The following is a 24,716-nucleotide window of genomic DNA, read 5'->3' on the forward strand; positions in this document are numbered from 1 at the left end:
AACACAGGGAGGGAGCTGTGTGTACAGGAGTGTGTAACACAGGGAGGGAGCTGTGTGTACAGGAGAGTGTGTAACACAGGGAGGGAGCTGTGTGTACAGGAGTGTGTAACACGGAATGAGCTGTGTGTACAGGAGTGTGTAACACAGGGAGGGAGCTGTGTGTACAGGAGTGTAACACAGGGAGGGAGCTGTGTGTACAGGAGTGTGTAACACAGGGAGGGAGCTGTGTGTACAGGAGTGTGTAACACAGGGAATGAGCTGTGTGTACAGGAGTGTGTAACACAGGGAGGGAGCTGTGTGTACAGGAGTGTGTAACACAGGGAATGAGCTGTGTGTACAGGAGTGTGTAACACAGGGAGGGAGCTGTGTGTACAGGAGTGTGTAACACAGGGAGGGAGCTGTGTGTACAGGAGTGTGTAACACAGGGAGGGAGCTGTGTGTACAGGAGTGTGTAACACAGGGAATGAGCTGTGTGTACAGGAGTGTGTAACACAGGGAGGGAGCTGTGTGTACAGGAGTGTGTAACACAGGGAATGAGCTGTGTGTACAGGAGTGTGTAACACAGGGAGGGAGCTGTGTGTACAGGAGTGTGTAACACAGGGAATGAGCTGTGTGTACAGGAGTGTGTAACACAGGGAGGGAGCTGTGTGTACAGGAGTGTGTAACACAGGGAGGGAGCTGTGTGTACAGGAGTGTGTAACACAGGGAGGGAGCTGTGTGTACAGGAGTGTGTAACACACAGGGAGGGAGCTGTGTGTACAGGAGTGTGTAACACAGGGAGGGAGCTGTGTGTACAGGAGTGTGTAACACAGGGAATGAGCTGTGTGTACAGGAGTGTGTAACACAGGGAGGGAGCTGTGTGTACAGGAGTGTGTAACACAGGGAGGGAGCTGTGTGTACAGGAGTGTGTAACACAGGGAATGAGCTGTGTGTACAGGAGTGTGTAACACAGGGAGGGAGCTGTGTGTACAGGAGTGTGTAACAGGGAATGAGCTGTGTGTACAGGAGTGTGTAACACAGGGAGGGAGCTGTGTGTACAGGAGTGTGTAACACAGGGAATGAGCTGTGTGTACAGGAGTGTGTAACACAGGGAGGGAGCTGTGTGTACAGGAGTGTGTAACACAGGGAGGGAGCTGTGTGTACAGGAGTGTGTAACACAGGGAGGGAGCTGTGTGTACAGGAGTGTGTAACACAGGGAGGGAGCTGTGTGTACAGGAGTGTGTAACACACAGGGAGGGAGCTGTGTACAAAACAGTGTGTAACACAGGGAATGAGCTGTGTGAACTGGACAGTGTGTAACACACAGGGAGGGAGATGTGTACTGGAGAATGTGTAACACAGAGGGAGCTGTGTGTACAGGAGACTGTGTAACACAGGGAGGGAGCTGTGTGTACAGGAGACTGTGTAACACAGAGGGAGCTATGTGTACAAAAGAGTGTGTACACAGGGAGGGAGCTGTGTGTACAGGAGACTGTGTAACACACGGAGGGAGCTGTGTGAACAGGAGAGTGTGTAACACACGGAGGGAGCTGTGTGAACAGGAGAGTGTGTAACACACAGGGAGGGAGATGTGTACTGGAGAATGTGTAACACAGAGGGAGCTGTGTGTACAGGAGACTGTGTAACACAGGGAGGGAGCTGTGTACTGGAGACTGTGTAATACACAGGGAGGGAGCTGTGTGTACAGTAGTGTATGTAACACACAGAGGGAGCTGTGTACTGGAGAGTGTGTAACACATGGGGAGGGAGCTGTGTGTACTGGAGAGTGTGTAACAGGGAGGAGCTGTGTGTACTGGAGAGTGTGTAACAGGGAGGAGCTGTGTGTACTGGAGAGTGTGTAACACACAGGGAGGGAGCTGTGTGTACTGGAGAGTGTGTAACAGGGAGGAGCTGTGTGTACTGGAGAGTGTGTAACAGGGAGGAGCTGTGTGTACTGGAGAGTGTGTAACACACAGGGAGGGAGCTGTGTGTACTGGAGAGTGTGTAACAGGGAGGAGCTGTGTGTACTGGAGAGTGTGTAACACACAGGGAGGGAGCTGTGTGCACAGGAGAGTGTGTAACACACTGGGAGGGAGCTGTGTGCACAGGAGAGTGTGTAACACTGTGGACAGTATATCTTTGTGTTGAGTTGTACAGAGAACCCCATACTGCACGGGCGTGTTCTCTGCTGTTTTGTGGATCAGCTGGCTGTATTAAATCAATACCTGCACACCTCTCGGTGCCCTTTCACTTACAGACTCAGAACAGGTCACCTTGTTGGCTCCTTCCGACGTGAGAACATTTGACCTGCCCGAACGTTAATGGGATCAGTATTCCCTCCCCCCCCGCCGCCTCCCCTCTCTTGCTCATTGCAGCTCAGAGGTGGGAATGTTAGCTTTCCGAATACTTTCAGTGACATGAGAGAGAGAGACCGAATGGAACTACGGCAGGATAATTTCCTTCTTTACCACCACCAACCCCTCCCCGCCATGATCCCGGGAATGGGTCTGTCCGGCTCGCCAGCCTTCGGAGCTCGGCAGCTGAGCCTCAGAAACTCCACTCTCTGCTCCCCACTTGGCTGGTCGACCGTGTGAGGCTGCAATTTGCCGTCCATCCTTGCTTGCCAGATGAGACCTCCTCAAACCCCACCTCGGCCACCTCCCTTCATCTCTGAGCGCTCTCCGTTTGCCCGCGCCCATGTCACAGCCCCCTCCCCTCCCTCTCGCACACGCCGAATCGGCTGTGCAGCATTTGAGTTACTCATCCCAGATCCATGCCCTCTGGGGGTTGATCTGGGGGAAATAAGAGGATGAGCCAATCAGAGTTGGCGTCCTGTCTGCGCCTCAACGCCGATAAAAGCCAGGAGTGGGCTCAAGGGGGAATCAGCACAGCATGCTAACAGGAATTCACCCTGTGGTAGATCACACTGTCTCTCTTGTCACTGGGGATTGGCATTTGGCAAGGCATCTCCCTTTGCGTCGTTGATGTGAGGCATATGAGAGAAATCCAGAGAGAGAGAGAGAGTTCAGTCGCAGGGTGCACAGGTGTTGGAGTGGATTCAGTTCAAGATGGACCTTGGTGCAACTGATAGGAGGGAAGGAGCGAAGGGTGAGACAGGGAGGGAGAGAGAGAGACAGGGATGGGGAGCGAGACCGAGAAAGAGAGAGACTGAGAAAGAGAGAGAAACAGTGAGGGACAGAAAGTGAGAGAGAGAGACAAAGTGTGAGAGAGACAGCAAGAGAGAGAGAGAGAGACAAGGACGGACAGAGAGACAGAGTGGGGAGAGAGAGACAGAAAGTGAGAGAGAGAGATAAATGTGTTGCACTGAATGTCCCATCCAAGGCTCTCTCCATCCCAGCAGTGTCCAGGCCTCAGGATTCCCCGTTCTGAGCTCCGACACAATCAGGAGGACAGTGCTCCTTCCCACACCATCACCAACCTCTTCCCCTGAATACGGGACTTGGGCCAGGGGAGAGTCGGAGGGGGTCGTGGGGACACCGTGTGCTCTTGCGTTGCCTGCTTGACTGGGCGAGGAGGGGGCAGTGCCCCGCAAACCCCTTCCCTCAGAGAGTGAGGTGTGGGAGGGGAGACACTGGCTCCATTCTGTGGTGGGGGTGGGGGAGGCACCCAGTCGATGGAAGCCATTTGAGGCATCGCTTTCTCTCTCTCTCTCTCTCTCTCTCTCTCTCTCTCTCACACACACACGCACCCCTCACTGCCCGGAAGAACCCGTCGAACCCCATCCCCTCACTCCCTCGGAGCTTCCCGGGGGCTGGGGTGGATTGTGAGGGGGTGGGAGTCGAGGTGGGGTTTATCCGAGAGATCAGAGAATCTTCCGCCGATACCAGAGAGGGAGTTGGGGTGGGGGGGGGGGGGGGGGGGGGGGTGAGGTTACCTAAGTTGACGGTCAGTTTCACCCGTCCCCCGTCCAACTCAAGCCTGAGGGTGTCCGCAGAGACTTTGGAGGTGGTGGCCATGAGCAGGCCGTAGGCTCTCTGTGACATGAACCGCAGGGAGATGTCTTCAGCTTCTGTGTGCATCACCGTTGGCATGATTACCTTCATGTACATGCTGCCATCGTAGCTGAGGACAGTCCCCTCTGCAAAATAAAACCAAGCATGGGTGGAGAGGGGAAGGGCAGCTGATAGGAGGGAGACAACCCTCAGTCTCCCACGTGCCCCCCGTCCCGCTTTCTGAGCAGTGGGACAGGGAGAGAGGGGGATTCCCTGACCAACCATTTCCGTCCCTCCACTCCTGATCGCTTCCTTCCCCTCGTCTCCGACATCCTGCCCGGTCACCACCCTCCAGGCGCAACTCGGACCAGACAGGTCTTCACCATCCCTGCCCCCCCCACACACACACACACACTCACCCGCCATCTCACCCCCACATCACAATCTCCCACTCTCTCTCCCCCCAGAGCTCCCCCTCTCCCAATTGCATGTCCCTCTCTCCCCAGACCTCTCTCCCCCTTCCAAGTCCTCCCTCAGATCTCCCCACTCTCTCCCCTCGAACTGCTCCCTTTCCTTGAACCACCTTCTCTCCTTCCACCCCCTGCCCCGGATAGAAGTCCCTCCCTCGAACCTCACATTCTCCCTTTCTTGGAAGTCCCTCGCTCCCACTCTATCCTTGGAGCTCTCTCTCTCTCACAGTTATTCCCCCCTCACTACAATCTCCCTCAGGCTTCCCTCTCTTCCTCAGACCTCCGTCCCTCAGACCTCCCTCTCTCTCTCCCTCAGATCTCCATCCTTCAGGCCTCCCTCAGACCTCTCTCTCTCTCTCCCTCAGACCTCCCTCTCTCCCTCAGACCTCTGTCCCTCAAACCTCCCTCTCTCTCTCCCTCAGACCTCCCTACCTTCATCCCTCAGACCCTTTCTCTCCCCTCAGACCTCCCTCCCTCTGTCCCTCAGGCCTTCCTACCTCCTTCCCTCAGACCTTCCTTCCTCAGACCTCCCTCTCATCTCTGTCCCTCAGACCTCCCTATCTCCCTCCGCACACAGCCACAGCAGCCGATTCCCCCCCCCCCCGCCCTCGATTCCCGGTGCCCTATTCCCGTGGTCTGTATCCTGGTTCCCTGTGTCCAGTTCCCAGTGCCTGATTCCCAATGCCGGGGTCCCAGTTCCCGGATCTGGGCTCCCAGTGCCTGGTGCAGCTTCCCGGTGCCTGGCTCCCAGTTCCCGCTGGTCTGGATCTCAGTTCCCTGTTCCCAGTGCCCGGCTCCCAGTTCCCGCTGGCCTGGCTCCAAGTTCCTGGTGCCCGGTTCCCAGTGCCTGGCTCCCAGTTCCTGGTGCCTGTATCCCGGTGCAGCATCCTACCCGTCTCACAGTTCCTGCCGAAGTAGCCGGTGCCGGTGCAGTCACAGATGTAGCGGTTCCAGCCCTCACGGCACTGTCCCCCATTCCGACACGGACTGGTGCTGCACTGCTTCAGGGTTTCCCGGCTACAGAAGCCGCTGACCCCCCCGGTGTTCTGGAGCTCAGCCAGGCGCCGGATGTCCCGGCTTCGCCCATCGATGAAGAGGTCGCGCACACAGCCCACGTAGCCGTACCGCAGGAAGGCCGTCCACAGCTCTGGGGGCAGCACCAGGTCCAGCTTGTTTTCTGGGAGACCCCCCAGGTACATGTCGCTGTCCAGGTCCAGGATCTCACTCTCACCGTTGGCCACGAACGGGAAGTGGCGGCTGTTCACCGATATCGAGCCTGCAGTGGGGGTAGGACAACGCAAGAACATTGTGTCGTTCTGTTCTAGGTTTACCCGTGAGCCATCATTCACTGCCCATCCCCAATTGCCTCCGGGATGGTGTGGGCCTGGGTGGGATGCTCTTGGGAGGGTCGGTGTAGGGTCGAGAGTGTGTTGCTGGAAAAGCACAGCAGGTCAGGCAGCTTCCAAGGAGCAGGAAAATCGATGTTTTGATCAAAAGCCCATCATCAGGAATGCCCGAAACGTCCATTCTCCTGCTCCTCGGATGCTGCCTGACCTACTGTGCTTTTCCAGCGCCACACTCTCGACTCTGATCACCAGCATCTGCAGTCCTCACTTTCACCTGGCAGTGTTGGTTTGGGCTCAATGGACCAAATGGCCTGCCTCCACACTGTAGAGACTTTTTAATTCTATGCAGAAGGTGAGGGTGAGCCGCCATCTTGAACCGCTGCAGTCCGTGTGCTGTGGGTTAGACCCACAATGCCCCTGGGGGAGGGAGTACCATGATTCTGACCCAAGGAATGGCTGATATATTCCCAAGTCGGGATGGGGAGTGGTGGGAACTTGCAGGGGGGTGGTGTTCCCATGTATAGAACATAGAAAAATACAGCGCAGTACAGGCCCTTCGGCCATCGATGTTGCGCTGACCGAAGCCTACCTAACCTACACTAGCCCAATAACCTCCATATGCTTGTCCAATGCCCGCTTAAATGACCATAAAGAGGGAGAGTCCACCACTGCTACTGGCAGGGCATTCCATGAACTCACAACCCGCTGAGTAAAGAATCTACCCCTAACATCTGTCCTATACCTACCACCCCTTAATTTAAAGCTGTGTCCCCTAGTAACAGCTGACTCCATACGCGGAAAAAGGTTCTCACTGTCAACCCTATCTAAACCCCTAATCATCTTGTACACCTCTATCAAATCTCCCCTAAACCTTCTTTTCTCCAATGAGAAAAGCCCCAAGTGCCTCAGCCTTTCCTCATACGATCTTCCTACCATGCCAGGCAACATCCTGGTAAACCTCCTCTGCACTCCTTCCAATGCCTCCACATCCTTCCTATAGTATGGCGACCAAAACTGCACACAATACTCCAGATGAGGCCGCACCAGAGTCTTATACAACTGCAACATGACCTCAGGACTCCGGAACTCAATTCCTCTACCAATAAAGCACCATATGCCTTCTTCACAGCACTATTTACCTGGGTGGCAACTTTCAAAGATCTGTGTACATGGACACCAAGATCCCTCTGCTCATCCACACTACCAAGTAGTCTATCATTAGCCCAGTAATCCATCTTCTTATTACTCCTACCAAAGTGAATGACTTCACACTTAGCTACATTGAATTCCATTTGCCACCTTTCTGCCCAGCTCTGCAACTTATCTATATCCCGCTGTAACCTGCCACATCCTTCTTCGCTGTCCACAACTCCACCGACTTTCGTGTCATCCGCAAACTTGCTCACCCAGCCTTCAAGCCCCTCCTCCAGGTCATTTATAAAAATGACAAACAGCAATGGTCCCAAAACAGATCCTTGTGGAACACCGCTAGTAACTGTTGCCCGTTGTCCTTCTAGATGATAGTGGGTTTGCAAGGTGCTGCCTGAGGAGCCTCGGGGAGTTGCTGCAGTATGTCTTGTAGATGGTACACACTGCTGCTACTGGGGGGGGGGGGGGGGGGGGGTGGAGGGGAGGGAGTAGATGTGGGGCCAATCGAGTGGAGGCTGCTTTGTCCTGGATGGTGTCGAGCTTCTCGAGTGTTGTAGGAGCAGCCCCTCCATCCAGGGGCAAGTGGGGAGTATTCCCTGGCCCTCCTGACTTGTGCCTTGTTGATGGTGGGACAGGTTTTGGGGGGGTCAGGAGGGAGTTACTCGCTGCCAGATTCCCAGTCTCTGACCTGCTCTTGTAGCCACAACAAATATGGTGAGTGCAGTTGAGTTTCTTGTCAATGTTAACTCTACGGATGTTGATATTGTGTTTGTCAGTGATGGTATCACCATTTAATGTCAAGGGGGAGATGGTTAAATTCAGTGACGGTAACACCATTGAATGTCAAGGGGTGATGGTTAGATTCTCTTTCAATGTGAATGATCAGGGATTAGTGCTGGGTGTTGATAGTTGAGGGAGAAGCTCCGTTCCAATTCATTCAAGATAACTAAAGCTGGGCCCCATCGCGGGACTGAAAAAGCCTCTGACATTGCGATTTCACTCTTTGGGTGACATACCATGGGGCTAAAATTGGGAATTCATCTGTACCCTTTTACACTCACAGGCCACGCAGTCATATGCAGCCGTCGAATTTTAAATCTTGCTTATTTCACCAAAACATCAAGGTCAACTTTTACAGGAATCATATAGTCGGGGGTTTGAACCACACGCTGGAATGACTGTGGGTAGACTGACTCTCCCTCCTCTGGCTCTGAACCCTGCAGAGAAGAGCGGCCTTGTTCCGTATTCCGGTCTTTCCAAGAGTTACATGAGACTTCCTGGGCCGTTCCCACCGGCCCCACTCCTATGGCTAGCGAGAGACTTACAAAAAGTACAACACATTGGTTAGGCCACTCTTGGAATATTGCGTGCAATTCTGGTCTCCTTCCTCTCGGAACGATGTTGTGAAACTTGAAAGGGTTCAGAAAAGATTTACAAGGATGTTACCAGGGTTGGAGGATCTGAGCTACAGAGAGAGGCTGAACAGGCTGGGGCTGTTTTCCCTGGAGCATTGGAGGCTGAGGGGTGACCTTATAGAGGTTTACAAAAATATGAGGGGCATGGATAGGGTAAATAGACAAAGTCTTTTCCCTGGGGTGGGGGAGTCCAGAACTAGAGGGGCATAGGTTTAGGGTGAGAGGGAAAAGTATAAAAGGGACCTAAGGGGCAACATTTTCACACAGAGGGTGGTACATGTATGGAATGAGCTGCCAGAGGAAGTGGTGGAGGCTGGTACAATGACAACATTTAAGAGGCATCTGGTTGGGTATATGAATAGGAAGGGTTTGGGGGGATACGGGCTGGGTGCTGGCAGGTGGAATTAGATTGGGTTGGGATATCTGGTCGGCATGGACGGATTGCACCAAAGGGTCTGTTTCCATGCTGTACATCTCTGACTCTATGACTCTATAAGGACTCTGGGGGTGGAGAGCTAAAAATGTAGTGGATGTCCCATGCACAAGATGATCAATTCATTGTGTGTCTACATTTCATCCCCTTCTGCTTCCTTGTGGCTGCAGTGCACACACATTCACACCATCCATTGCAACACAGCATCCAGCCTATTGTCCCCACATAGAGCCAGTTGTGATCCGAATTAAGTTCCGGGTCTCTTATAGTTAATTAATCACTTCACTGCAAGTAGGGATAGCTGACAAGGGTTTGGGATTGGTTGACTGTTTCTCCTGGGCGACCTTTGGGAAAGTGCCCCCTCTGCAGCCTTGGCTTGCCAGGGGAGGCAGCCTTTCTACTGGTTTGTCCAGAATCTGATGCAGGGCCAGGCTGGGAAAGGTCAGTGCCCAGGAGGAGATGGTGGTAACATTGCTGCGTTTGTAATCTGATTAATGCTCAGAGTTCAAAATCCCACTGCAGGGAATGGTGGTGGAATTTCAATTCAGTGAACAAATCTGAGATTAAAAGCTTTTTCCTGATGAAGGGCTCCTGCCCGATTCTCCTGCTTTTCGGATGCTGCCTGACCTGCTGTGCTTTTCCAGCACCGCTCTGATTTAGACTCTGACCTCCAGTATCTGCAGTCCTCACTTTCACCTAACATCAGCTATCATTGATTATTGTTCAGAAAATCCACCGTCCTCGCTTGGTTTGACTTCGACATGAGATCACACATCAGGAGTACTGCGTGCAGTTCCGGCCACTCACTATAGAACGGATATTTTTAAACTAGAGCGTGTGCAGAAAAGATTGCTACCTGGACTGGAAGGTTTGAGTTATGAGGGAGTCTGAGGGATGAGCTTACAGAGGTCTATTAAATCATCAGGGGTGTCAATAAGGTAGACTGACAGCTTTCCCCCAAGGTAGGGGAGTCTAACACTGGAGGGCATAGGTTGAAGGTGAAAGGGGAGAGATACAAAAGGGTCCGGGGGGCACTTTTTTCACACAGAGGGTAGTGAGCATCTGGAACAGGGCTGCCAGAGGTAGGGGTGGAGGTGAGTACAGTTTTGTCATTTTTTTAACTAGATTCCCAACAATATGGAAACAGGCCCTTCGGCCCAGCAAGTCCACACCGAACCTCCAAAAAGTAACCCACCCAGACCCATTCCACTCCCCTACACGTACCCCTGACTAATGTACCTAACAACTATCGGGCAATTTATCATGGCCAGTTCACCTAACCTGCACATCTTTGGATTGTGGGAGGAAACCGGAGCACCCGGAGAAAAACCTACGCAGACACGGGGGGAGAAGGTGCAGACTCCACACAGACAGTCACCCAAGGGTGGAATCGAACCCTGGGACCCTGGTGCTATGAGGCAGCAGTGCTAGCCACTGTGTTGCCCATGAACGTTAAGAAACATTCGGACAGGTACATGGATGGGATAGGTCTGGAAGGATATGGACCAAAAGCAGGGCAAATGGGGCCAGCTAAGACTCCACCTCATTGTGGTTGATTCTTCATTCTCCTCAGGGAATCTGTTATTGGACAGACAGCACCACTGGTGATACAGCACTCCCTCGTCGACACTGAACTGGGAAAACGTCTGGTCAACCACACTGCACGAGTGGAGGACAACCACACTGTCCCTTTCGGGAAGGAAACTGCCATCCTTACTCGGTCTGGGCCTACATGTGACTCCAGACCATGTGGTTGACTCTTGACCGCCCCTCTGGGCAATTAGGGATGGGGTAATAGATGTTATTCTAGCCAACGATGTCATTAGCCCTGCAAATGAATATTAAACAGTTTTCCTGCGTTCAACCCCGTTGGGAACATGAGGAACCAAAGTGGTTGTTTATAATTTGGCAACGCGCAATTCTTTGGCATTACTAACTCTCTTTTACTTTGAATCTTCCTGTTTCAGACTTGTACCCTGCTCTCACAGTCAATATCAGGAAAAGACACGCACATTGCAGCATCATAGCGTGTCAACTGAGGCTAGGAATACTCCATCTTGCGCCAGATCACTCAAGAGCCTGCTCCTCTTTGTAAACTAATAACTTATGGGGAGCCCAGACACTTCAGTGCCAGTGAACGCAGCTCTGTTTTTATATTCACTTGTGGAATGTGTGCGTCATGGACTGGGCCCAGTTTTTTATTGCCCCCTCCCAGCCCTAACTGCCCATCTTGAGAAGGTGGGGGTGAGCGGCCATCTTGAACCACTGCAGTCCCATGTGCTGTGGGTAGACCCACAATGCAGTTGGAGAGGGAGTTCCAGGATTCTGACCCAAGGAACGGCTGATATATTCCCAAGTTATGATGGGGACTGGTGGGAACTTGCAAGGGGGGTGGTGTTCCCATATATCTGCTGCTCTTGTCTTTCTCCTTCGAAGTGGTCGTGGGTTTGGAAGGTGCTGTCTGAGGAGGAGATGGAGGAGTGGGGACTGTTGGGACGACCTCCTTGAGGGATTTAACTTCACTGTGCCCACTGAGGGGCAGGTGAGGGGGGGACCCAGGAATGAGTGCAAATCCATGAACGTTTGCATCTCTCTCTTTAGAATCATAGAACGTAGAACAATATCGCACAGGAACAGGCCCTTTGGCCCACAATATTGTGCCAAATTAAACTCATTCCTTCTGCCTGCCCTTGGTCCATCTCCCTCCATCCCTTGCATATTCATGTGTTTAACTAAACGCCCCTATTGTGTCTGCCTCCACCACAACCCCTAGCAATGCGTTCCACACTCCTACCACTCTCTGTGTAAAAAACATGTCCCTCACATCTCCTTTGAACTTTCCCCCTCTCACCTTAAATGCATGCACCCTAGTATTAGACATTTCAACTCTGGGAAAATGATTCAGACTATCAATCCTATCTGTGCATCTCATAATATTTTAGCCTTCTATCAAGTCTCCCCTCAGCCTCCAGAGAAAATAACCTGTGTTTTTCCAGCCTCTCCTTACAGCTCATACCCTCTAATCCAGGCAGCATCCTGGGAAACCTCTTCTGCACCTTCTCCATAGAATCCACATCCTTCCTGTAATGTGGCGACCAGAATTCCACACAACACTCTTAAGTTCGGCCTAATCAAAGTCTTACACAACTGCAGCATGACATCCTGACTCTTGTACTCAATTCCCTGAACAGTAAAGGCAAGCGTGCCATATGCCTTTTTTACCACCTTATCTACTTGCATTGCCATGAATTTCATAGAATGCCTACTGTGTGGAAACAGGCCATTTGGCCCAACTAGTCCACACTGACCCTCCGAAGAGTACTCCACCCAGACCCAGTCCTTTACCCTATTATTCTACATCTCCCCTAACTAATGCATCTACACACTATGGGACAATTTAGCACGGCCAATTCACCCGAACCGACACATCCTTGAACACTATGGGACAATTTAGCATGGCCAATCCACCCTAACCTGTACATTCCTGGACACTATGGGACAATTTAGCACAGCCAATCTACCCTAACCTGTACATCCCTGGACACTATGGGACAATTTAGCACGGCCAATCCACCCTAACCTGCACATCTTTGAACTGTGGGAGGAAACTGGAGCACTTGGAAGAAACCCCACACAGTCACGGGGAGAACGTGCAAACTCCACACAGACAGTCCCCCAAGGGTGGGATCGAACCGGGGTCCCTGGCGCTGTGATGCAGCAGTGCTAACCACTGAGCCACTCAGGGAGTGCAGCGCAGATACAGGCCCTTTGGCCCACCATGTCAGTGCTGACCCACAAACGCCAATCCCATTTACACTAATCCCATTTCCCTGTCCTTGGTCCATAGCCAAGGCATTTTAAGTGCTCATCTATATGCTTCTTCTGAAATGTTGCCAGAAGAACCTGCTATCATTCTCTCGGAGCACCTTCCATCTTTCTACCATCCTTTGGGTGAGAAATATTTCCTCAGATCCCCTTCGAAACCACCTAGTCCTCCCCTCAAACTTATGCCCTCCGGTCTTAGATATGTCTGCCATGGGGAAATGATTCTCACAATGCACTCCAATGTATGTCTCTCAATTTTACACATGTCAAAAACCATCCATGACCAATCCCCTCTGCTCCAGGGAAAACAAGCCCAATCTGATCCAGTCCCTCCTCACAACTGAGACTCTCCAGGGCAGGCAGCACCTGGTGAACTTACTCTGCACCCTCTCCATCGCAATAATGTTCTACCAATAATGCAGTGACCGGAACTCCACACGGTATTCCACCTGCGGCCTACCTGAGGTTGGACAAAGTTGTAAAAGGATGTCCCTGCTCCGACATTCCACAGCCCAGTGCCATGTGTGCCATCCTCACTACCCTCTTTAGCTGCGTTGGCACCTTCAGAGATCTTCTTGACTTGTACACCAAAGTCCCTTCCTCAGTACTGTCTGTCAGGACATACCATCTATAGTGGATGTCCTACCCTGACTGACCTCCCAAAATCCATCATCTCATGTTTATCGGGATTAAATTCCATTGGTCTGCCTGGGCTGGCACCGTCCTCGGTGTGCGCATGGAACCTTGGGGGTCTGTTGACATTCTCATCTCGTTTCAAGTCTCTTTGGCCGAGGTAAATGATTGCAGTCGAAAGTGATGCAGAGACCCGCAGCGTCCCGACGAGGGGTGGGTCTTCCTGAGAAAGGTCTGCTGTCTTTCCTTCCCGCGGTAGTGTCCCTTCCTCCTAGATCTGGAGCCCCAGGTTCAACCAGACATGCAACGCAGGGGAGGTGGTATAGCAGCGGGACTTAGTCACTCCAGGTGCCCGACTCTGTCGATCTGCATGCTCTCCTCTGTCCCATTGAGGACATCACCACAGAAGAGATTCCAAGTGTGGTGTTCGGAAAAGTGAACCCAGCCAATGAACCTACCCAGTGAATCAAGCTACAAATAGCTGCCTCTGTCCCACCCGCAGGGTAGTGTGACTTACCACTAATGGTCTATGAGAAACCCTCTGAAACTTCAAATGGCAAGTCCTTTGAAGGTAAGTGGAGACGGGTTCTTGAGTTACCGAGTGGCTGAAAGATTACTCAAGGGTTTCGCGGGAGTGTGGAGTCAAACTTAAAATCACAGCAGCCGACATCTTAGTTAGTAGATGGGCAGAGTGGCCTACTCATGTTTGTATGTCAGTACAGTGAGCATGACAACTAACATTGCTCTTGTGAATAAACTATAACCCATCCAATTTACTCACAGCCTTCAGGGATGGGGATCTGTCAGCTGTACTCAGGAGCGGGGTTGAGGGGTGATGGGACGTGAGGGGAGAGGATCAATGGTGATGCTCATGAGAGGGGTAAGGCATATTTTTTCCATCACTGCCCCACCCCCCCACCACACACACACATATACCTACTCACTCATACACGTTCTCGCACACACACATTCAAGACATAAACGCACACATACAAACACTCATATACATACACAACACACAAGAACACTCACACACGCACATTCTTTCACACGTGTACCCTCTTACACACGTACATACGTACAGACTCACTCATGCACACCCTCTCAAATGCACACATCTGCTCACACACACTCACTAATGTACACTGACACACTCTCAAACATACATTCTCTCTCACACACACATCCTCTCACAAACTCTCATACATGTCTCACAATCTCTCATAGACAAACACACTTGGTCACACACACACTTTTTCACACATGTGTACACTTTCTCCCACACACACTGCTCACGAACATGCTCACATCCACCCTCCTCCACACTGCCACACACACCCTTGCACACACACCATCACACATTAACACATACATACACTCTCGCTCTTACACACCTTCACACACACCCTCATATACAAACTCAAACACACCCTCCCAGACACTTTCAAACACACACACATACCCCCTCACACTCTCTCACAGACATACGTTCACACACACCCTGACAAGACCCTCATGCACACACACTCACATACATTCCACACACACACACCTGAACACACACTCTTACACACATTATCACACTACATCCTGACACACACTCAAGTACACACAGCTTCACACACCCTCACGAATATACCCTCATACACATACTATCAAACACACCCTCACACACATCCTCACATACACATACAAACACACGCACTCACATACACACACCCTCAAACTCACATATGCACCTCCTCACACATATTCACTCCCAGACACTCATTCATACACACTTACATACATTCTCACACACACATACTCACACACTCTCTCTACTCACACATGCACACACCCTAATTCACATACACACATACTCACAGACATTCGCACATACACTCTCACACACACACACATACCATCACACACACTGTTACACATGCACACGCTCACACTGCCTCACACACCCTATTCGCACGCATACCCAAACTGACACAAGCACACACACACACTCATGTACACACAAACACAATCTCTCTAACACACACATACTCAGACACTCACACACTCTCTCTCCCACACAGACACGTACACACATTCTCTCTCTCACACACACATATACACAAACACTCACACTCTCTCTCTTGCTCTCAGACACCCACACACTCACACAAACACTCTCATACACTCTCTCGCAGACACCCACACACACAGGTACACACACTCACAAACTCTCTTTCTCAGACACGCACACACACAGACACACACTCGCACATACTGACACTCTCTCTCAGACATACACACACACACACTCACATTCTCTCTCTCTCTCAGACACCCACACATAGACAGGCACACACTCGCATATACACACACTCTCTCTCAGGCATGCACACACACAGGCTCTCTCAGACACGCACACACAGATACACACTCACATATTGACACACTCTCAGACATACACACTCACATTCTCTCTCTCTCTCAGACACCCACACATAGACAGACACACACTCGCATACACACACACTCTCTCTCAAGCATGCACACACACAGGCTCTCTCTCTCAGACACCCACACACACACTCCCTCTCTCTCTCTCACTGATACCCACACTCACTCACTCTTTCTCACAGATATCCACACACACTCTCTCCCTCTCTCTGACACTCACACTCTCTCTCCCTCTCTCAGACACACACATTCTCTCAGACACTGACACACACACTCACACCCTCTTTGTCTTTCAGACCCCCCCACACACACTCTCTCTCTGACACCCACACTCACACTGTCTCTCTCTCTCTCACACCCACACTCTCTCTCTCAGACACACACACTCTCTCAGACATACATACTCACACCTCTCTCAGACCCCCCCACACTCTCATCCTCTCTCTTTCAGACCCTCACACACACACACACACCCTCTCGCTCTCAGACATACACCCACACACACTCTCTCCCTCTCAGATCCCTCCCATACTCACGTCCTTTCTCTCTCAGACACCCCCACACTCACACCCTCTCTCTGTCTCTGACACCCACACTCACTCTCTCTCAGACCTCCCCCACACTCCCACAGCCCCGGTGAAGACGTGCTGCCTGACCTGAACGGCCGTCTCTCTGGAAGTCGACGTGGCACCACTCCCCATCGTTGACCTTCTTGTTGGTGGCGCGGATCTTGATGGCCCCCGAGCCCATGTCCAGGAGCAGGAACAGGAACCCGTCCAACAGCTCCATGGCAAAGTAATCCACCTTCTGGAGCCGCTCAGCCCGCGTCTCCTTCTGGTGTTGCCTCTTGCCGTGGCTGAACAGGAGCAGACCATTGGGTTCCGTGGTACAGAAATCAAAGGAGACCGAGCCCGTCTTCTTGGTATTCCACTTGGGGAGGGCAATGTACGCTTCGGGGGCTTCAAAGGTCACTGGGTCCAGGGCAGCCACATTCTCACATCGGAACACCAGGTCCCCGTGCACCTTCATCTTGGAGTCCCCTTCCTTGGCCAAGCGTGACAGCTCCAGCTTAAAGTCATTGTTCTTGTAAACCACCTGAAAGGAATGGAGAGGCAGGTTAGCCCATACTGTAGAGAGAGCTTTACTCTGCATCCAATCCTGTGCTGTCCCTGTCCTGGGGAGTGTTTGATGGGGACAGTGTAGATGGAGCTTTACTCTGTATCTAACACCATGCTGTCCCTGTCCTGGGGAATGTTTGATGGGGAACAGTGTAGAGAGAGCTTTACTCTGTATCTAACTCCTTGTTGTTCCTGTCCCTGAGAGTGTTTGATGGGGGACAGTGTAGAGGGAGCTTTACTCTGCATCCAATCCTGTGCTGTCCCTGTCCTGGGGAGTGTTTGATGGGGACAGTGTAGATGGAGCTTTACTCTGTATCTAACACCATGCTGTCCCTGTCCTGGGGAATGTTTGATGGGGAACAGTGTAGAGAGAGCTTTACTCTGTATCTAACTCCTTGTTGTTCCTGTCCCTGAGAGTGTTTGATGGGGGACAGTGTAGAGGGAGCTTTACTCTGTATCTAACCCCGTGTTGTCTCTATCGTGAGGAGTGTTTGATGGGTACAGTGTAGAGGGAGCTTTACTCTGTATCTAACCCTGTGCTGTCCGTGTCCCCAGGACAGGGACAGCACGGAGTTAGATACAGAGTAAAGCTCCGTCTACACAGTCCCCCATCCAACACTACCCAGGACGGGGACAGCACGGAGTTAGATACAGAGTAAAGCTCTCTCTACACTGTCCCCCATCAAACACTCCCCAGGACAGGGACAGCACGGGGTTAGATCCAGAGTGGAGCTCCCTCTACACTATCCCCATCAAACACTCCCAGATTCGCATTGAAACACAGACTAAAGCTCCCTTGATTCTTTCAGGAAGTCGAAAACAACTGAGCCGAGACGCTGAATGGACATCAGATGTGCAAGTCGAAGGTAAATTCATGCAACGAAACTACCGTGCTGAATCAAAGTAATGCCGTCTGGATCGCCATTATCCGAAGCGCTGAACAGCTGCCCCTGCGGTGGGAGCTGAGCGCCCAAGGTCAGCGTCAACAGGAGGTTGCACGTGACGCCTCTGTGATACTCACGTCCTTCAGGCACCCCATGAAGTTGTTGCTGACGGGTGAACCAGGCAGGTCCGCTGTACTCGGGCTCCCCCCAATGTAGAAGAAGTCATCGGAACCCAACATGGTGTAGTCCTCCTGCGTGTAACCTGTGGTCGTCAAGATCCCATCCACTGAGATGGTCACCTGCCCAGGTGGGCCGTGGGAGAGGTGGGGTGAGGGGTGTTGGAAGAAGGGAGGGGGAACGAAACGAAGGAAGAAAAGATGGGAATACAATCCGTTACCGATGGCCTCAGTTACGTCGACAGGTCTGCCTGACAAGGGTGTGGGTTGGGTGGGGGAAGGGGGGCATTATTGCTGAGGGAAGGGGTTGGGGAGAGGGCTGGTGTTTTCCATTTTCATGTCTGCTTTACACCCCTCGGTGAGGGGGACATTAATGTTTCACCTTGTTTGGGGGGGGGGGGCGTCAACAGAGGAGAGGGAAGGGCGGGAACTGATGGTTTGAAGTCCTTTGGCTATCCCCCACAATGTCGGCCATTTTGTTCTCCCAGATGTTTGGGGCGAAACTGGTCAGCTAGGAGGGCCGAGACTCAACAGCCCAGAGGCTGCTGGGACAATCGGCCTATCAACCCCCTTCAACATCTTCGACTCCCTCCCTTCCTCGGCAGCAAGGCTGGCTTCATAGTCTGACTGACTGACCTCTTCACGCCACGTGTCACACTAAAAACAACGCTGACAATTGAGTACCCTGCCCCAAACCATGCCTCACCCTGGTTGCGAAGGGTATTGCAGCTCTGGCCTATCCTGACTGGTTCCCCCTCGCACCTCAGAACAGGTCAGACTTTGAACGCGGTGTGAACCCACTCTGATATTTTTCAACCTTCGCCATGGAAGTTGGGGGGGCGACGTGGAGCAGGTGGTGGAGTAACTGGGCTATAGCAGCTCTGACACCGACCCCAACCCCCACAAAATAATGTCCCAGGAGGACGCAGGTTCAAATCCCGCCGTGGCCATGCGTTGGTGTCAGCGGTAGGCCTTTACCAGTTGGTTGCGAAAACCTTGGCTTTTAAGTGAAGGGAACCAGCCGTCCCTCCCTGGTCTGGAGTCCATGTGACTCCAAACCGAGAGCGACGCGGCCACCACCCCTCCCCCCACCTTCTGAGATGGCACAGGCAAGCCCCTCAGGTTCAAGGGACCAGGGCGAACAGACATTGGCTCAGCTGGTGATGCCCAAATGTGGCTGGCGCATTGTAAGAGAAAGAACACACTTGGGCACCACCTCCGAGCGCGTGGCCTGTCCTCATCTGCACTCTCCATGATCCAACCCCCCACCTCCCTCAATCTAACTCCGCAGGTCTCCCCCACCGGTCTAAGACTCCTCCCCGCTGCAGTGGCTCAGTGGTTAGCCCCACTGCCTCACAGTGCCAGGGACCCAGGTTCAATCTCTCCCTTGGGCGACTGTCTGTGTGGAGTTTGCTCTGGTTTCCTCCCACAGTCCAAAGATGTGCAGGTTAGGGTGGATTGGTCGTGCTAAATTATCCCATAGTACTTAGGGATGTGCAGGTTAGGGTGGGATTGGCCGTGCTAAATTGTCCCATAGTGTCCAGAAATGTGCAGGTTAGGGTGGATTGGCCGTGCTAAATTGTCCCATAGTGTCCAGAAATGTGCAGGTTAGGGTGGATTGGCCGTGCTAAATTGTCCCATAGTGTCCAGGGATGTGCAGGTTAGGGTGGATTGGCCGTGCTAAATTGTCCCATAGTGTCCAGGGATGTGCAGGTTAGGGTGGATTGGCCGTGCTAAATTGTCCCATAGTGCCCAGGGATGTGCAGGTTAGGGTGGATTGGCCGTGCTAAATTGTCCCATAGTGTCCCAGGGATGTGCAGGTTAGGGTGGATTGGCCGTGCTAAATTGTCCCATAGTGCCCAGGGATGTGCAGGTTAGGGTGGATTGGCCGTGCTAAATTGTCCCATAGTGTCCAGAAATGTGCAGGTTAGGGTGGATTGGCCGTGCTAAATTGTCCCATAGTGCCCAGGGATGTACAGGTTAGGGTGGATTGGCCATGCTAAATTGTCCCATAGTGCCCAGGGATGTGCAGGTTAGGGTGGATTGGCCGTGCTAAATTGTCCCATAGTGCCCAGGGATGTACAGGTTAGGGTGGATTGGCCATGCTAAATTGTCCCATAGTGCCCAGGGATGTGCAGGTTAGGGTGGATTGGCCATGCTAAATTGTCCCATAGTGCCCAGGGATGTGCAGGTTAGGGTGGATTGGCTCTGCTAAATTGTCCCATAGTGCCAAGGGATGTACAGGTTAGGGTGGATTGGCCATGCTAAATTGTCCCATAGTGCCCAGGGATGTACAGGTTAGGGTGATTGGCTGTGCTAAATTGTCCCATCATGTTAGTGCATTAGTCAGGTGTAAATATCAGTGAGGGGAATGGGTCTGGGTGGGTTACTCTTCAGAGGGTCATTGTAGACCTGTCGGACTGAAGGGCCTGTTTCCACACTGCAGGGATTCTGTGGATTCACCACCACCAGCTCAGAGAGCCTAAACGTTGTCCCTTACTGCCTAACCCCATCCCCATCATCAGCCATTGTTCATTGGTGTCCCTCCAGAGGGTGGACCTCCCAGCAGCCGGGCACTATTGGGTGATGAGGCCTACCCTGAGGTTTGTGTTTTTTGAGCATGTTGGCGACGTGAACCAGAGAACCGTGCCAAACAAATGCGTCCACAATATCATGGTGTCACCCATAACAGTTCCTGTGTTTCAGTTATTGGCAAGGTTCAGGGTTCTGGGTGACACCTGTCTTGAGGGCAAGGGCTGGGAAGAGGTGCAGCGATGACCTCACCCGTGATTCGGATCTCCCAGGTCCACGCTCCTCGGTTCAAATCCCACCCCAGAAACCAACAGCCTGGTCAAGTTCATCATGGGACATAATACCATTGGACTTATTAATGGTGGACCTGACACTGTCAAGAGACCCACTGGGTTCACCGGGTTGTTCTGGGTGGAAGGAGGGGAGCTCATTTTCCCCAACCCAGGCCCACATGTGACCCCAAGCCCCTATAGCCATCGGGTTCGCTCTCAAGCACCCTCTACCCCACCAAGGTGGTGTTCCAAGGTGAGACTCGATCAAGAAAGGATTCTGCCTGGGGAATGGTGCAGAGGGTCACCTCAAGATGGACTGGGGCCCACTCGCTGGGCAGAAGGTGTGGGGGTAGGGGATTGGAGACTGGCCTCCTCCGATGGGGTGGGGGGAAGGATCGGGTAGCACGCAGGGAAGCAGGTCAGCATTGGGCAACTGCTCAGGGAGCAGTGGGCAAGACTGAAGGCTGAATAGGCTGGGGCTGTTTTCCCTGGAGTGTCGGAGGCTGAAGGGGTGACCTTATAGAGGTTTATAAAACTGTGAGGTGCATGGATAGGATAAATAGATAAGGTGTTTCCTCTGGGGTGAGGGAACCCAGAATGATAGAGGTTATGGAGAGGGGGAAACACTTAAAAGAGACCTAAGAGGCAACCTTTTCAAGCGGAGGGTGGTGTGTGTATGGAATGAGCTGCCAGAGTAAGTGGTGGAGGCTGGTACAATGACAGCATTGAAAAGGCATCTGGATGGGGACGTGTATAGGCAGAGCTTAGATGGATATGGGCCAAGTGCTGACAAATTTGATGAGATTAAGTTGGGATATCTGGTCGGTGTGGACGAGTTAGACCGAAGGGTCTGCTTCTGGTGTACATCTCTATGCCCCCACCCTATGAAGACAGAGGCAGTGATTGGATGGTAGGAGTGTACTGCTGGGGGTTGGTGGGTGAATGTCAAGAGGGTGATGGTTAGATTCAGTGACGGTAACACCATTGAATGTCAAGGGGGTGATGGTTAGATTCAGTGATGGTAACACCATAGAGTGTAAAGGGGGTGATGGTTAGATTCAGTGATGGTAGCGCCATTGAATATCAAGGGGGTGATGGTTAGATTCAGTGTTGGTAACACCATTGAATGTCAAGGGGGAGATGGTTAGATTTAGTGATGGTAACGCCATTGGATGTCAAGGGGGACTTGGTTGGACTGAGTGATGGTAACACCATTGGATGTTAAGGGGTGATGATTAGGTTCAGTGATGGTAACACCATTGAATGTCAAGGAGAGATGGTTAGATTCAGTGACGGTAACATCATTGAATGTCAAGGGGGTGATGGTTAGATTCAGTGATGGTAACACCATTGAATGTCAAGGGCGTGATGGTTAGATTCAGTGATGGGAACACCATTGAATGTCAAGGGAGAGATGGTTAGATTCAGTGATGGTAACATCATTGAATGTCAAGGGGGAGATGGTTAGATTCAGTGATGGTAACACCATAAATCGTCAAGGGGGTGATGCTTAGATTCAGTGATGGTAACGCCATTGAATGTCAAGTTGATGATGGTTTGATTCAGTGATGGTAACACCATTGAATGTCAAGGGGGAGATGGTTAGATTCAGTGATGGGAACACCATTGAATGTCAAGGGAGAGATGGTTAGATTCAGTGATGGTAACATCATTGAATGTCAAGGGGGAGATGGTTAGATTCAGTGATGGTAACGCCATTGAATGTCAAGGTGATGATGGTTTGATTCAGTGATGGTAACACCATTGAATGTCAAGGGCGTGATGGTTAGATTCAGTGATGGGAACACCATTGAATGTCAAGGGAGAGATGGTTAGATTCAGTGATGGTAACATCATTGAATGTCAAGGGGGAGATGGTTAGATTCAGTGATGGTAACACCAAAAATCGTCAAGGGGGTGATGCTTAGATTCAGTGATGGGAACACCATTGAATGTCAAGGGGGAGATGGTTAGATTCAGTGATGGTAACATCACTGAATGTCAAGGGGTGGTGGTTAGATTCAGTGATGGTAACACCATTGAATGTCAAGGGGGTGATGGTTAGATTCAGTGATGGTAACACCATTGAATGTTCTGGGGTATTGGTTAGATTCAGTGATGATAATACCATTGAATATCAAAAGGGCGGTGGTTAAATGGGGCAACGGTAATCAGTGCATATTCGAGATTGGTGGAACGTGAGCAGAAATGAAGCTCTGATTGGAAAAGTATGTACCCGTCTCTGTGAAACCAGCTCTTAACCACCCTCTGGCATTTACCACTTGGGAGGGTAACATTTTTATCCTTTCACCACCGGCTGGGCCCAGCATTACGTTCTCCCTCCCTAATTGCCCCAGGAAAGCAGCACCCAGCCTGTTTCTGGAGCTGACAGCAGCCTGTGGGGTTAAGGTGTCTTCTTGTTGTTCCCCAATTTGGAACTTTGACAATGATGGAACGTTTGGCAAGTTGGGATGGGCCAATCCGCTGGCAGTGTCATGCGGTCGGTCAGCTTGTTTGGTCTTGGGGGAGTAGGGCAGGGAGGTGGGTTTGGAGAGAGGGGTGAGTTGTGTGGAGGGGTGCTTGGTTTGGAGGGATGGGTGGGAAACCAGCATGCATAAGCAGTGGGTCTTGGCTCATGGCCATTGGCAGGATTGGATGGAGCACCTGGTCAGCGGAGAGATGATGCGTCTCCCTTGGCACCCCATGACACTCCGGGCATTGCCCGAACAGGAATCTCAAAAGGAGGGTACTTTTGGATAGGACCTCTGCCCCGCTTAGCTCAATGGTACAAGGGAATGAAAAAGGCGACAAGGAGACGTTGAGCTTGGTGTAACCCCGTGATGTTCAAAGGAAGGAAAGCTACTATTCTGACCCCTTTCCAATCACCGTGCAACCGTGAGAATTAATTGAGGTCCAATTCTGAAATGGCCAATCAGAACGCGGGCATTAAGGGTCACCAGTAGAGTGGCGCTGCAGGTAAAACTCTGTCTGACCCCGCGACCTGGGACTTGTCTTGTTTTCACCCCCTCACTGCTGGGTGAGCCAAGCGCTGACTTCTCAAGACGTTGGCGTCTTTCGACGTCTGGTTCCCCTGAAGCCAACTGCCTCAGGTGCCTCAGCTCACCGAGAGGCAAGGTTAACCCTGTCGTATTTGAGGGGGAGGGATAAACGACTGTGGGCTGAGCTTAATCAGAGGGTCATCGGCCAAGGGGGTGAGGTTGCGAAGGGCAGAGGTGATGATGGGGGGAACTGTTAAGGCGACCTTGCCTGGAATCGAACCCGGTTAGGGACGAAACAAAACTTGCAGATGGTGGAATCCAAGGTGGACAGGCGGAAGAGCGTTAGAAGGTGGAGAGGTCAATGTTTCGCGTGTAACCCTTCCTCAGGGTGGACATCTGGGATGTTTGGGAGTGGGATGCCTCCGTGTCTGGGCAGAGGCGGAGGAAATTGGGAGAACGGTGATGGGGAATTTGCAGGATACTGGGTGGGAGGAGGTGTGGTCCAGGTAGCTGTGCGAGTCTGTGGGCTCACGGTAAACATCCGCCTGGAGATGGAAATGGAGAGCTCAAGAACTGGGAGTGCTGAAGAAGGGTCACACCCGAAACGTCACCTTCTCCACCTCCTGATGCTGCCTAGCCTGCTGTGTTCTTCCAGCCTCCTGCCTGTCCACACCTTGGAATCGAACCTGGGCTGTTGGCATTGCTCCCTATCGCCGACCAGTCCTTCCCCATGACCACACCAATCAACCTGCCTATCCAGTGCCCTCCAAAGGCAAGGGAATACATCTCACCCGCCTCTGAGGATGCAAGGGAGGGACGTGTGGGGTGTGGAACGGCCGTTCTACCCATCATCCTTCAGCCCGTCCCACCCACTCCGCATTCCTCCCACCTCCTGTCCCTGGGTAACCCTCTCTCTCTCTCTCTCTTCTCCTAACACTGCTGTATCATTCCCAAAGGCAACCCTTCCCGTTTACTCATTCCCGGATAATGGGGGTCCCGGCATCACGTTAAGACGGGACGCCGCAAAAGGATTCCTGCACCCAGAGAGACTCAACCTCGACCCTTCTCCTGGATTTCTAAGACCACTCCGCTC

General features: G+C 52.0%; 1 protein-coding gene across 7 annotated transcripts in view; it reads right to left on the bottom strand.

Moving 5' to 3' along the window:
- Window positions 1-24,716, bottom strand: part of LOC140457032 (neurexin-2-like) — a 1,330,437-nt gene that overhangs the window by 1,203,436 nt on the left and 102,285 nt on the right. For all 7 annotated transcript variants that reach the window (XM_072550954.1, XM_072550952.1, XM_072550953.1 and 4 more), the window contains 4 exons: window positions 17,782-17,943; window positions 16,299-16,737; window positions 5,295-5,678; window positions 3,875-4,078 (listed from right to left, as the gene is read on the bottom strand). In XM_072550954.1, coding sequence (XP_072407055.1) covers window positions 3,875-4,078; window positions 5,295-5,678; window positions 16,299-16,737; window positions 17,782-17,943 — 1,189 coding nt within the window. The remainder of the gene's footprint in view (window positions 1-3,874; window positions 4,079-5,294; window positions 5,679-16,298; window positions 16,738-17,781; window positions 17,944-24,716) is intronic.

This window comes from Chiloscyllium punctatum, chromosome 31, assembly GCF_047496795.1.
Source record: "Chiloscyllium punctatum isolate Juve2018m chromosome 31, sChiPun1.3, whole genome shotgun sequence".
Taxonomy (NCBI): domain Eukaryota; kingdom Metazoa; phylum Chordata; class Chondrichthyes; order Orectolobiformes; family Hemiscylliidae; genus Chiloscyllium; species Chiloscyllium punctatum.